At 32.2% G+C, this 12,919-nt stretch overlaps 1 protein-coding gene across 2 annotated transcripts; it reads right to left on the bottom strand.

Annotated features, from left to right (window-relative positions):
- Window positions 1-212: 212 nt before the first annotated feature.
- On the bottom strand, window positions 213-6,858 carry LOC18096931 (probable methyltransferase PMT14). Of its 2 annotated transcripts, none has more exons than XM_006385547.3 (7): window positions 6,622-6,858; window positions 4,845-5,506; window positions 3,624-3,834; window positions 2,466-2,748; window positions 1,427-1,813; window positions 1,078-1,155; window positions 213-680 (listed from the first exon to the last, which is right to left on the bottom strand). In XM_006385547.3, the coding sequence occupies exons 2-7, from the start codon at window positions 5,484-5,486 to the stop codon at window positions 443-445; spliced, it is 1,839 nt and encodes a 612-aa protein (XP_006385609.1). In that variant the 5' UTR covers window positions 5,487-5,506; window positions 6,622-6,858; the 3' UTR covers window positions 213-442. The 2 variants fall into 2 exon arrangements, with proteins under 2 accessions (XP_006385609.1, XP_052307499.1); XM_052451539.1 differs by lacking the exon at window positions 6,622-6,858 and adding an exon at window positions 5,900-5,934.
- Between the last annotated feature and the right edge of the window lie 6,061 nt (window positions 6,859-12,919).

The following is a 12,919-nucleotide window of genomic DNA, read 5'->3' as shown; positions in this document are numbered from 1 at the left end:
TTATTTGACATTGATGATCACTCGCAGAACTGGTTAGTTTTGGTATCACATGATTTATAATATTACTTTTTAGGGTAAAATGGATCCATGGTCCTTCAAGTTCCAGAAATTAGTGGTATTTGACATTGATGATCCTCGGACAACAACGGACCCAGAGATTCTTTGACTTTTAAAGTCTTGGCAAAATGGAATAAATTGAATATTGGCTGTGGTTAACTAAGAAATATAATCTTTGATTGTGAAGGACGTTCTTCTTGTCATCAGTATTGCATTCGTGAAGCTTGATAATTTAACTGATCAAGCCACTGAGTTGTGCATATGCTCCACATCAACAATAACAGATTAATAACTTAAATCAGAATTCTTCAGTTCAGCAATTTAATCACTTGCTTGGCATTGTAATTGCTGGCATAATTTTGCCCTGAAAACAATGACTACCGGATTATTGATCACTTGATGTGCTGTTTCCTGTGCCACCAACCCAGTACTGTTTAACCACCACCAGTATCTTCTCAGGTACAAGGGGACCATCCTCATGATCCATCATTTTTGTATCCCATCTCATTCCTCCAGCAATTTTCTTAACCTTGTTCAGAACATCAACCTCATCTCGGAAGATTACGGTCCCTTCAGGACGCAAAATGCGGTCCATTTCCAGAAGGATGTCTTCCAGGTTACACCTGTTTCAGTTTCCAAGTATATTTGATTACAACTCAGTGATGGTCAAAGTTAGATAATAGACCAGCACATGAGGTCCTCAAATCAATATTTTGCATTTTAGAACTGGAGCTGTCTATCAGATTTTATGTAAGAAAGGTTAAAAAAAAAAAGGATTTTCATGACACTATTTAATTTAAAAGCACAACTTGCTCTCTGAAAATATGTTGAGCAAAAGGAGAACACATTACCACGAACATAAAATGCATCATATGACTTGTTTATAAGATTAAAAAAAAAATCCTCATTGACAAATTAATAAAATTGTGTAATGCTTGTATGAACAATCATTAGATAGCACTGAAATTTGACCCAACTTATGGTCTGCTGGAAGAAGAAGAAGATGAGGAGGAGACTTACTTGTTCTGGTACAAACTAAATACACCATTGGCATGGATAAAATCATACGTCCTTGGGTATGTTGAGAACCCTTCACACCTGAAAGAAGACAACCAATCAAAATGTCATGAACATTTGAAAGCAATGACCTTTTTAGGTATCAATAGTGAAATTCTCAAGTTCATCTCTCAATTTATTTCAATTACGAGATGGAATTCGAATGGGTAAGAAATGGTTCGTGATTCTCAATTTATTTGCAACGTCACAAGCATTTTGCTTGAGAAGACTCATAAGGGGCCAACAACAGGAAGAAAAAAAAAATCAGACCACAATTAGCATGGAATAACTAGAGAAGATTCGAGGGCCATACCAGTCATGATAAATACCAACTAAACCTCTCTCGTAGATAACGCCTAAAGTATTCTTAGCAATGGTTGGAACTACATTCATCACCCATGATTTTGGGGATTCAAGTGCTGCTGCAAATCCTCCAAGCCCTGCATTCATATCCATGATGTTCCTGTATCTTGTAGTGCCAATCAACTTATTGTTCCTTTTATAAGCATTTATATGCTTTTTCCAAAGTTTATTGTCCTCCTGGAAGGATTCAGCTGTGACACCCTTGACAAGTCCCTTGGCTACTCGAGGAGGAATTGCAAAAAGCCTCTCTGGAAACTTCTTTAACTCCCCTCCTGCTACTTCATTTGCACTGTTTACTTCAGGGAGAGGGGTTTTGCATGCTTCCATTTCCTTGTACCTAAAATAAACCGCAGGGAAAGAATTACAGGGGGTAAACATTGCTACTTCTAGATATTAAAGGGCAATTATAGCAAGTTCTATATCCAATCATTTTATTTTACTTTTATTTCATATTTGTCCCTCCATCAATTACCTAGTCAATTCATGGTTATCTTAGTTAACAGCATGCATGTCATGAGCTATATATTGTTAGTCCAACGATTTAATAAGACATTTTCTAGTTTAGATGTTTGGTATGAATTCAAAGTTGAACGAAACTAAGCAATGGCATTGCATGAAATTTCACCCAAAACCATAAATGAAACAAGAGTGAACCTAGCACTATTATGTCTAGCAATCATAAACATTTTAAAGAGATGTTTTAACCTTAAAATGGGCTATCCTCCCCTTTAAAAAATTCTTCTCTTTCTCACCCTTCAAATTTCAACCAAATAGAACATGAGGAAGCAAACTCCTCTTAAGCTTTCTTCTTTTCCTTGTAAACAGCCTCTCAATTCCATCTTTCTAAAATTAAATGCAGTGAATTTGGCAATTGTCCGCACATTCCAATGCAACATCGTACTAGATGAGCACAACATCTTCTAAGAGGCTGTTCAGACCTCTAACAGGTGTAATAAAAATTAAGCAAATCAAGGTGCATGCAAACTCACCAGACATCATCAGCATCTTTTGATTCACAAATATTAGCAGACTTCCTGCGGCAGTTTTTGTTATTTGCTTTTTTCCTAAAGATAGCAATATCTCCCTTCTCATACTTCTTCTCCCAGCAAAGACTTTCAGCCAGCTCTTCAATCCTTCTTTGCTCAGCTTGGAGATCAGCCTTAGACCGTTTCCATGTTTGGTAGTAGGTCTTCCAATTGATTGGCGGGCCAGAAAGGATCCAGTATCCACCAGGTCTGAGGACGCGGTCAACTTCCATCAAGTACATTCCATCTGAATACAGGAATCCACATGTTAAAAAAATTGCAAGCTTCCACCAGATAAAAGAGATCTAGTTAATACAATCAGTTTAGGTATTGAAACCTCAAATTTAATAAGATATTTTCGCATGGAAGATAATAAGATAAGTAAAAAGTTTAACTGAAATGAGAATATAGTTTTTGTGGAGCACAATCTTAAAAGCTCAGCTGGTGTTTAACTGCAATAACAAAACAAACCATCTATCAAACTAGAAAGTTTTCCTGATTATCATATGGCAACAGGGAAAAAATAGTGTAAAATCCATCTGAGGGCCAAGGCACTGATACTTTTAGCTTAAGAACATAGTTTCCAATAACCTCAAGTATCAATCTCCAGCTTATGTTCTGATTTTATTTGCGAGCCTGCCCTTTTGAGTTCATTATTTTTACTAGAAATGGTTTGTTCATGCTTATGTGACGTGAGATGCATCTTATCTTAGGAGTGATGCCTAAGAATTCCTAGGTGTGATTTCTAGGAGCTGTAGTGTGATGCTAGGTTTGTTTTCTTTTTCTTAAATCTACTTGATCCTTAGTTCCTTCTTGGTACTTCGCTAAAACACAGCCTATCACCTACTTTCCATTTTTCCAACCTATCAAATCTGTCACAACTTGTAAGTCATTGTACTAGGGTGCTGTGATTGAAGATCTTGCATCAAACATTCAATTATCAATCATCTCTTACAAACTTATAATTTTCATGAAGAGGGTCTTTATTGTTACAATAGCATATCTAGACTAAGTTTCACACATACAGATATCTATAATTCCATCCATCTGTTGAAATACTGAAGCGTACTTTTAAGAAAAATAAACAAAATCATCACTGATGTTAATAGTAGTAGCACTAACCATTTGCGGCCCATGGAATTAGACATCGAGAGCACTGGGCCATATCAAAGGCTCTCGATGGGTATGGAAGATGTATTGAACCTAGAACCCCAATAACAGCAGGTACTCCCCGCTCCAATGCAAATTGTACCTGCGCTTCATGATTGTCTCGTGGTGCAAATGACATAGCCAACACATTTCTTTTCATCAGGTATGCTCCCCAGCTGGCTACCTATATGATAATTGCATTCATTAGCTCAGCCGCATAAAACAATAAGAAGCCATCAATTAAAATGAGCAGCTTTCATGCCACTGCATGCAAGATGGAGGGGAAGGGGAGGAAAGTATGTTGGGACCACTAGTGCAACATATGATGCATTTTTTTCTACATTGTGTCCTGTGATTAACACATGTAGAAAAAAATCTCATGATTTGTCAGTCAAACAACCATCTCAACGTAAAAATTAAGCCATTACATGAGGCCCCGGGAATGGTTTTATATTACTTTCTAAGATACCCTCTCAAGTGAAAGTTCTTTGAGCTTGAAACTTGCAATGGGTCACACTACCTTGTGCTATTAATTAAATATAATTTGAAGATAGAATAAGAATAGTGAGATTCGAACCCCTAACCATTTGATTATTAAAGCTTTGATACTTTGTTAAAGAATCATATCAATCCAAAAGCTTACGCTATTGAGTGAGCTTCAAGAATGGTTTTATATTGTACTTATATCACTCGAAACTTATAGGTCCTATTACAATGGGCGAGCCAGATAGTAAAAAGGTTTTTGTACTTTAAAGAATAATCCACCTCCAAAAGCACAAAAACAAGGGATGTAGTATTAAACATTAGCGACTCCAGAATGAAGTCACATAAAGGTATCAGATCCTTTGAAGATGTGTGGTCAGCCCTTATTTAGCCATCACATCCAAATAAAGACAATACAAAGTCCTGATTATACATAAGACGAGTTTACTTTAGCTCTTAAACTATAGAGGAGTATACAACCCAGTCAAACATTCTAGGACTATCAAGCAGCATTTAGGGTGGCTCCATACCCATGATAAATATCTCAAGATGAAAGACAACAGCAAAACAGTTACCAAAACGTTCTGACTTACCACTGAGAGGAACTGAATTCTAAGCTATTAGGCAGCTGAACATTTATATACACATCACATACTCATAGGCTGACAACAATTTGATTGAAAATATTGATAATAAGAGCAATCAACATACCCCACAACCAGTATCTAGTGCGGTTCTGACAGAGCCATCTGCTATAGGGATCACCGATGCAAGTTCATCAATGTATGCATCTGCACCTTGAGGGAACATGGTCCCTCCTCCAGGAAATTTGAATACATCACCCTGAAATTGAACCCAGTTCTGAACAGCCTTCTCCACAGTCAGGCTTTTATGCGGAACATTAGCATAATGGACATAATCACGGCCTTTTGGCCAAGGAAATGGAGTCGTGTACCCTTTGGGTGCTGGAATAAGACAATGCAGTTTTTCTTCTTCACGAGGACAATGCCTTTCCCGGTATATCATATTCTCCCGTGGAAATGTCATGGCTCGATCTTGTTCTTGGCAAGGAGTATAATCAGTATACTTGACATCACATGGTTTAAACACTTTGGCTTTTGGCTTAGAAGGCTCAATAATCTCAACATCATTATGATGGGTTTCAAAGTTCAGATCAGGGAAGATTTGACAATCCGTCTGCTTCGACATCTGTACAGCTATGCCATCTCCTTTTCCAAAACCACTCTTCTGCCATGCACCCAGGATGTAAAAGAAACAGCACAAACAGATAACAATGAATATAGACAATGGACTTCGTGTTTTGAACCCTGCAGAGTTGTGCTTGTTACCCATGATGTGTTTGGGCGAATCCCCTGAAGCACACAACAAGATGCAATATAGTTAGAAGATTTAACTTGCTGTGGAACATTTGGCAGAAAAGCTAAAGCTAAGAGGAAAGAACTTTTTGAAAAAAACTTGAAAAAATCATCTATCACGAGATAAAGAGCAGATATGCTTAAGTTATAAGTGGGTTAAGATGCCTACTGGCATCAAAAAGGCAAATGCAGGACTATTAATATACTCAAATAAAATACAAATATGATTAACAAAATGTCTTCTGACCTCAACAGATATGACAAATAGATTGATTTTCACATGAAATCATTGCTAACTTCAGATTTACTTCAATTAATAAATAATCTGCCGTCTCACTTAACGTTTTTAAGCTGGTCTTTTTTTTTTATCAAGATGATCAGCCGACTTACTAATAAAAACAAGATGTATCACAAGAATCTCTGGCCTGCGTCTTTAGAATTTTAACATCAGCAACTCCAATAAAATTCTGGAAGTAACTCAACTATTGGGAAAAACAGTAAACAAATCTACTGCCATGGAAGGATAACTCTCAAATTATCCACCACTAATTGACACGTAATTTAAGAACAAACTTAAAGAAACAGCACCAATAGTTGATATAACAGCTGAACACTTGTCTGAATTTGAGATCTAGATTTAGAAACGAAGTCATCAACTATCATGAATCGTTACAAAAGCAGCTAAAAGAAACTTAGATTCATTTCCTGGGCCTAAAAAGTCTTAACTTGTTTTTAAGCTGTAATAGCTAAAAAAGGAAAAAGGAAAAAAAATACTCCACAGCTATTGCTGCAATTCATAGGCCAAATATTTGTTAGTCCTAAAGTTTGGTTATACTAAAGACAGGCGTGAGTCTTAAAACGGTTGTGGACTTGTGGTCGGCTACAAAGTTAACATTTTTAACCCAACAAGATCATAAACCAGCAAACCAAAAACTGAAAGAAAGTAACACCTTTTGATTGCATTTCAAAAACCCAGAAAGGAAAGGGAGTAAAACAAGTAAAAAGACTGAGACTTTTGAGATCGTTTGATATCATTTCCCAAATCCATTAAGCAAAAAGATTTGAACTTTTGAAGAAAAGAAGAGTAAAAGAAGTAGAGAAATGGATCAAACCTGAAAGATGAATCTAGCTAGCTCTTCAATGAGAGCTTACTTAAACACACACACACACACACACACTCTAGATCTCCACAGTGCTTGAACTCGGTTTCAGTGTCCCAGTGTGACCGTGGGGGTAAAGAAGCAGAGCTGGGAGGGAGGGAGAGTATTAGCTATTAATAAAAGACGGATTTTTAGGAGTTTGTACATTAGTTGAACCAATATTCACACTAGGACTCCGGTAGTTACATAAGATAAAACTTCAAGTTGTCTACAATTTACCATTTATCTGCTGTTAAGACTGGAGATTGAAGAGCGGTGGCAGGGAGGAGGATCTAGTGTAGTCAGCTGTATTGTACAAGATCAAACTCCACATTGAGTTGATTGATTTTAGTTAAGGTTAATGGTGCATTTGGTCCCTCTATTCTTAAATTTGTCTCATTTAGTCCAACATACTATTTCATATGGTAATATCATCCATCCATAATTCTATACCACTGCTATCTTTCCGTCCACATACTATTTCAAATGGTAATATCTTTTGTGTAACATTATTTTAAGAATTATATTACAAAAGTCCTAATTATTTTTTTGTAATTGTAATGTAATTCTTCAAATATTGTTGTTGTTTACAGTACACACAAACGAGCAATAGTAGCACATAATAGAAAATTATAGAGCAAATTACTACATCATCTGACATCTTTACTGTTTACTGAGACAGTTTTTTGTATTTTTCTTTGGTCCTTGAAGGGTTTTTTTTCAATTCAGTCACCAAGTTTTTTTTTTCATTTTCATCTGTGCACAATATGTTATTTTAAATTTGGCCCTAAAAATTTATTTTTATTAGTTTTTCATGAGATTCTCAATGTGTCAAAAAACATCCTACCTTTATGATGTTTGATTTTGTAAAAACATATTTGTTTATATTGATTTGAAAGAAATTGAAAATCAAGGGACCTGATTTGATATTATAGCTAAAACAAAGAATATTTTTACTGTCAAAAAATATGCCTTTCCAAAAATTATTTTGCCCTTCAAATTATGTTAAATTTCTTTTTGATCTTTTTAGTTTGAAAATTATATGTTTTAATTCAAAATTTTATTTTATTCGCATATCAATTCTTGAGTTTAAGAGAGGAGAGAGAATCATTGTAAAATAATAAAAGAGAAAAAAGACTTTTATTGGGGAGATTTTGTTAACAAAAAAAAATTAATTTTAGCGTCAAAAGTGTTCCTCTTCATTTTATTTTAATTTTAGTCTTTTATGTTGAAGAAAATGTAGATTGAGGTTGAAGAGGATTTTATTTTTCTATTCAATTTTGTGTTTTTTAGTTGATTTGGAGTTTTTTTTAGTTAATGAATTAGTTTATTTGGTTATAAGGTAGTGTTTGGTTCCTATTTCAAGACAAAAAACATAGACAATGAGAATAAAAAGTACATGTCTCTTTGTATTTTTTATTTTAAAAGTGTAAATATTCACTTCAAAACTATTATAGAGACAATTTTTTATGTCTTTATTTCTATCCATTCAAAACTATTCTAGATACATTTTTGTATCCACTATCTCTGTTTTTTATGTTTCAGAATAATAACCAGACTCTACCTAAGAGTGTTTTAGATAAATATAAGTTAAAATTTAATTTTTTAGGTCTAAAACATCCTGGCATAATTTTCTGACCACCTCTTAGGTGACCGTAAACTTAGCAAATGATACATTATCTGCTTTTTTTGTAAAAAAAATAAAATTATTGGCCAGACTATAATTTTGAAAAAATAAAGGGCCCAAGTATGCTTACCTGACTTGGCAAGCCCATATGCCTGAGCTTATTCTTTATAGGACAAACTTGATGGGTCACCCAAGCATGCGTATCTGGGATTTTTTTGCTTTTTTTTGCTTTAGTTAAATTTAAGTTTCTTTAAAATTAATTAATCTAAAATATATTAGATATATTATTTTATTAAATATCATTCAGTTTTTACTTTGTTATCAAATAAAATTAGAATAGTCTTTTTATAATAATAGTAAGCGTTCTTTTTATATAGCCCATCATTATCTTTTTTTTATTGCTTTCATGTCAATGTCTATTTTTATTATCATGTAATTAAAAGAATAATATTTTCAAAAGGCAAAGTTCTTAAACTCATTTGGATCCATGACCTAGATCACAAGTTTAACAACCTTGATTAGTCCATTTAGATCCAAGTGTTGTTGTTTTGATATTCAAAAAAATTATGTCGTCATTAACCTTTTTTAAGTCATACAGTGTTTTTAACAATTGTTCAAGTTGCTTTTGGTCCTGCTTGGTCGACCAAGTCATATTAGGTTATCTCTTACATAATTTAATTTAATACTTAAGTTAGATAAAATGTCAGGTTGAAAGGTTTCAATGGTGATTTGCTAGGACAGATTTAATGACACTACCAAAGAGCTCCCTACAGTAATGCATGAATGTTGTGTTGTTGTTGTTATGTTTTTTAATTACCATAATGTTATTTATATATATATAATTTAAACTTGCTTTTGAAATAATGATAGAATGTTATCTAAAAAATAAATGTTTTTATAAAATAATTCCAAAATAAAATAGCATGTTAGTGAGACAAAGAAGTTTTAGTTAGAGAGATACATGTTTTATCCTTATTTTAAATCTTTTTTTTATTTTGAATGTTTTTTTATTTTTAATAAATAAAAGACATCGAACACAAAGTTAGAATTCTTTTGTTGAAATTAAATATGTTAATAAGAAAAGGAAGACTTATACTAGTAAATTAGTTTGTTTCAATGAGAGTTTAATTATTACACTTCTTAAAAAATTCAGTACCATATAATTAAGTAAAAAAAATATAAAGTCTCCCCATAGCACAAAATTGAATATCTTAATCTATATATGTTTTTTCAACTTGATGACTTAATTTTTAGTTAGCGTTAAAATTTATTTTTAATATTTATTAATGTATATAATTCTCAATATATTTTATTAAATGTATGCATCAAAATTTGAGTTCATAATAATAAAAATTCTTACAATTAGAACATTTTTTTATGTTAATTCTTTTTTACCGAACTCGTAGCAAAAACAGACCAATTATCTAGCAAGGCACTAAATAATTATAGATCTTAGAAATAGTAGGGCCATGTAAATAAGATCATCATCATTATTAAACATGATAAAAATTGAGCAATCATATATGCATGATATGTTCCTACTTATATTTCTAATATCAAGTTTGAATTCCATAATTTTTTAATTATAAGATCATGAAACTTAGGAATTTCTACATAAAATATTGAGAAACTTGATTGTTTCATGAAACAATACAAAGAAAGCTATATATAACTAATCATTGGATACTGCAAATACAAGAGGATTTAGATTGGAGTGGAGGAAAAAACCAAATTGATAATGAAATTGAACTTTTATTTTTTAGAAAACAGAAGCAAACGAAGTTGCATTGGGAAGCTTAGCTCAAAATATGTGTTTAAATCTCTCAAAATCCAATTAAATTCCAATAATTATTAAAAATGGAAGGTTAACAACACATTACTACAAGAGGCATGCAAGTGGTTAAAATGGTGAAACTTAAATTTAGTTATTGATGTTTTGTCGTATTATTATTTATGTTTCAAACCTTTTCATTTTATAAATCTTATCTCGAAAATAATAAACTTAAATAATATCATTCTTTCAATCCATCCATTATTAGTGTCAAATTAACAATTTAAAAGATTCATTGATTCTATAAACGATTTATGCTTGCTCATTAAATATCTTAATCTAAAAGGTCTAAACAAACCCTAATCCACCCTAATGGAATCTTTAACACTAAATTTTACTAATGAAGTGGTGAAATATTTAGTATAATTTGGCATTAAAACTATGCTTTAAGATAGGTTTGAGAGTATTTTGGTGCTAACAAACATCATGTTCAAGTCAAATACAAATTAGAATCTATGAGCAGCAATAACAATGCATAGGTGAAAAGACACTATTGTCATTAGTCAATTAGGTTCAAGGCAAAGTTGATGAGACCAAAAGGAATGACATTTTGGAAACTAAATTGAGATTTCTTTATGTTTTTTCCTCATTGTATGGAAGTACTCATTTATAAAAAAAATCACAAAGAAAAGCGATCAATTCATGGATAGACAGGGAAAGTTTGTTTGAATTCCATATCACTTATTATGCCTTTTGTTAACTAGTTGAAAATTAGGCATGTTCCTTAATGTAGTCTAGTTCAGTGTTCAATATGGCTTGCTTGGCTAGAATAACTGCCAAAAAAAGTAATTAGAGAAAAGAGCAATGAATGATTCAAACCATTGATTACTGCTTTTCTAAATGTAAAATATTATCGATTTAGTGTTTGAACTAGTCTCGATGTTCGTGCTCTGCCGCGAAGCTGAACTATTTTTTTCTCTCGAAAAATAATGTTCAGCTACCACAAACATGTTTTAAAAAGAAAAAAAAATATGTGACTCGAGTGAGTGGGTTAAATAAGCTTGTTTTATTTTAATTAGAAGAAAAAAAAAAAGAAAACAATAGTAGATGGATCAAATTTTAAAAGAAAAGTATTTAGGATAACTTGGGGAAATTTTTTTTTTAAAACGAACAAATAGTGCATCTCAATTCACAGACCATTAAACACGAAAGAACGAAATGGGATAAGAAAAACATAAAAAATTGGTCTTGATCAACCTAGGTAAGCATGACAAACTTGTAACCCCCGATAATCAAGGCTGAGCCAACCTAAAATATCCCGCCAAATACATGGCCCAGATCATAAGATTGGAATAACCTGATAAAAAAAATACTTTTGATTACTTTTCAAACCCATGACCTGGGTCATTCAACCTAAAACACTTAATCTATAAAAATCATGAAGTTCAATTTTCAATTAATCAAATATTAAAAAATCAAAATCAAAAAAGAATTTCAAGTATCAAAAGGATTTAAAAAAATATCATTTAAAATAATAAGGATCAAAATTGAAAAACAAAATGAATTTTATATTTGGTTGAAAGGTGCAATTAAAAAGAAAAATTAATTTAGCAAAATGACCAAAAGAAATCAAAAGAATAAGGATCAAAATTGATATAAAAAACTAAAAATAATGTTTTGATTAAAGGGAAAAATTGAAAAGAATAATAACTTTTACAAAGGATCAAGAAAAAAAATAGAAATCAAAACAACAAGGACCAAATTGAAAAACATAATACCATCAATTTAAATTGAATGATGAAATTAAAAACCAATAAAACTTTTACAAAAGTGCCAAGGAAAAGAATTAGAAACCAAAAGAATGAGAACCAAATTAGATAATATAATATTTGGTAAATTGAGATTAAAGAATAAATTGAAAACAAATAAAACTTTTACAGAAGAGCCAACATAAAAAAATAGAAATTAGAAGAATAAGGATTGAAGTTGAAATATCAATAACCAAGAGGACAAAGTTATAATTTTCGGGGGAGGAAAAAAAAAGGTTCATCGGCGACAAACTGGACCACCACCGGAGATATGCGCCGCACCAGCAGGTAAAGGACACCGAGATGCTTCAATGACAAGGTGGAAGGGCACTTTTGGATGCCAAGAGGTGTCCTACGCATTGCTTGAATGGTGTGGGCGTCTCCCACACGCTGATGCGTGCTATGCAAGCACTAATAGTTTTTTTGTTTTTTTCATTTGTTTAAAGACTTAATTGTCCCTCATTTTACCACATAATAACATAAAAAAATATTGACGGAAAGATGAAAAAGCTTCTTGAGGTCAGTTTAAATTTTTTGGCTTTCAAGGGTATTTTTATCATTTCACTGTGTTTTTTTTTTCTAGGCCTAGTGAAATAACAAAATGTCTCTCATTGGACATGATAATTATGTAAAAACTATTATGAAAAAAAGAAGTTCCCTTGACTCTAGTTTTAATGCAAGTAAAATAGAAAAATATTTGTTAGCCCCAATCAATATGATAGTGACTAATGGGTCTTATAGAAGGACTAAAATACCTCCAATTGTCAAAATGAAGCCTTTTTAGTGGAGGGACAAAATAATAAAATCAGTATTCCAATGAATAATGATTTCACACGTGCTAGAATAAAAGTACCTTCAAAATTATCTTTTATTAATATCATATCAGCCTTTTTTTTATTGGATTTTAAAAAGATATTTGTAATTTCAAAAAAGTTCATTTTACATCTTTTTTTTTTTTAAGAATTGAATTCTAAATAATATTATATAAATAAATATACTTACCACTGGAATCAAGTATTTAAGGATTTACCTATAAACTATGGTGGCATAGCAAGCCTCCTACGG

This window comes from Populus trichocarpa, chromosome 3 (assembly GCF_000002775.5).
Source record: "Populus trichocarpa isolate Nisqually-1 chromosome 3, P.trichocarpa_v4.1, whole genome shotgun sequence".
In the NCBI taxonomy this organism is placed as follows: Eukaryota; Viridiplantae; Streptophyta; class Magnoliopsida; order Malpighiales; family Salicaceae; genus Populus; species Populus trichocarpa.
This window is presented reverse-complemented; position numbering and strand designations above follow the sequence as displayed.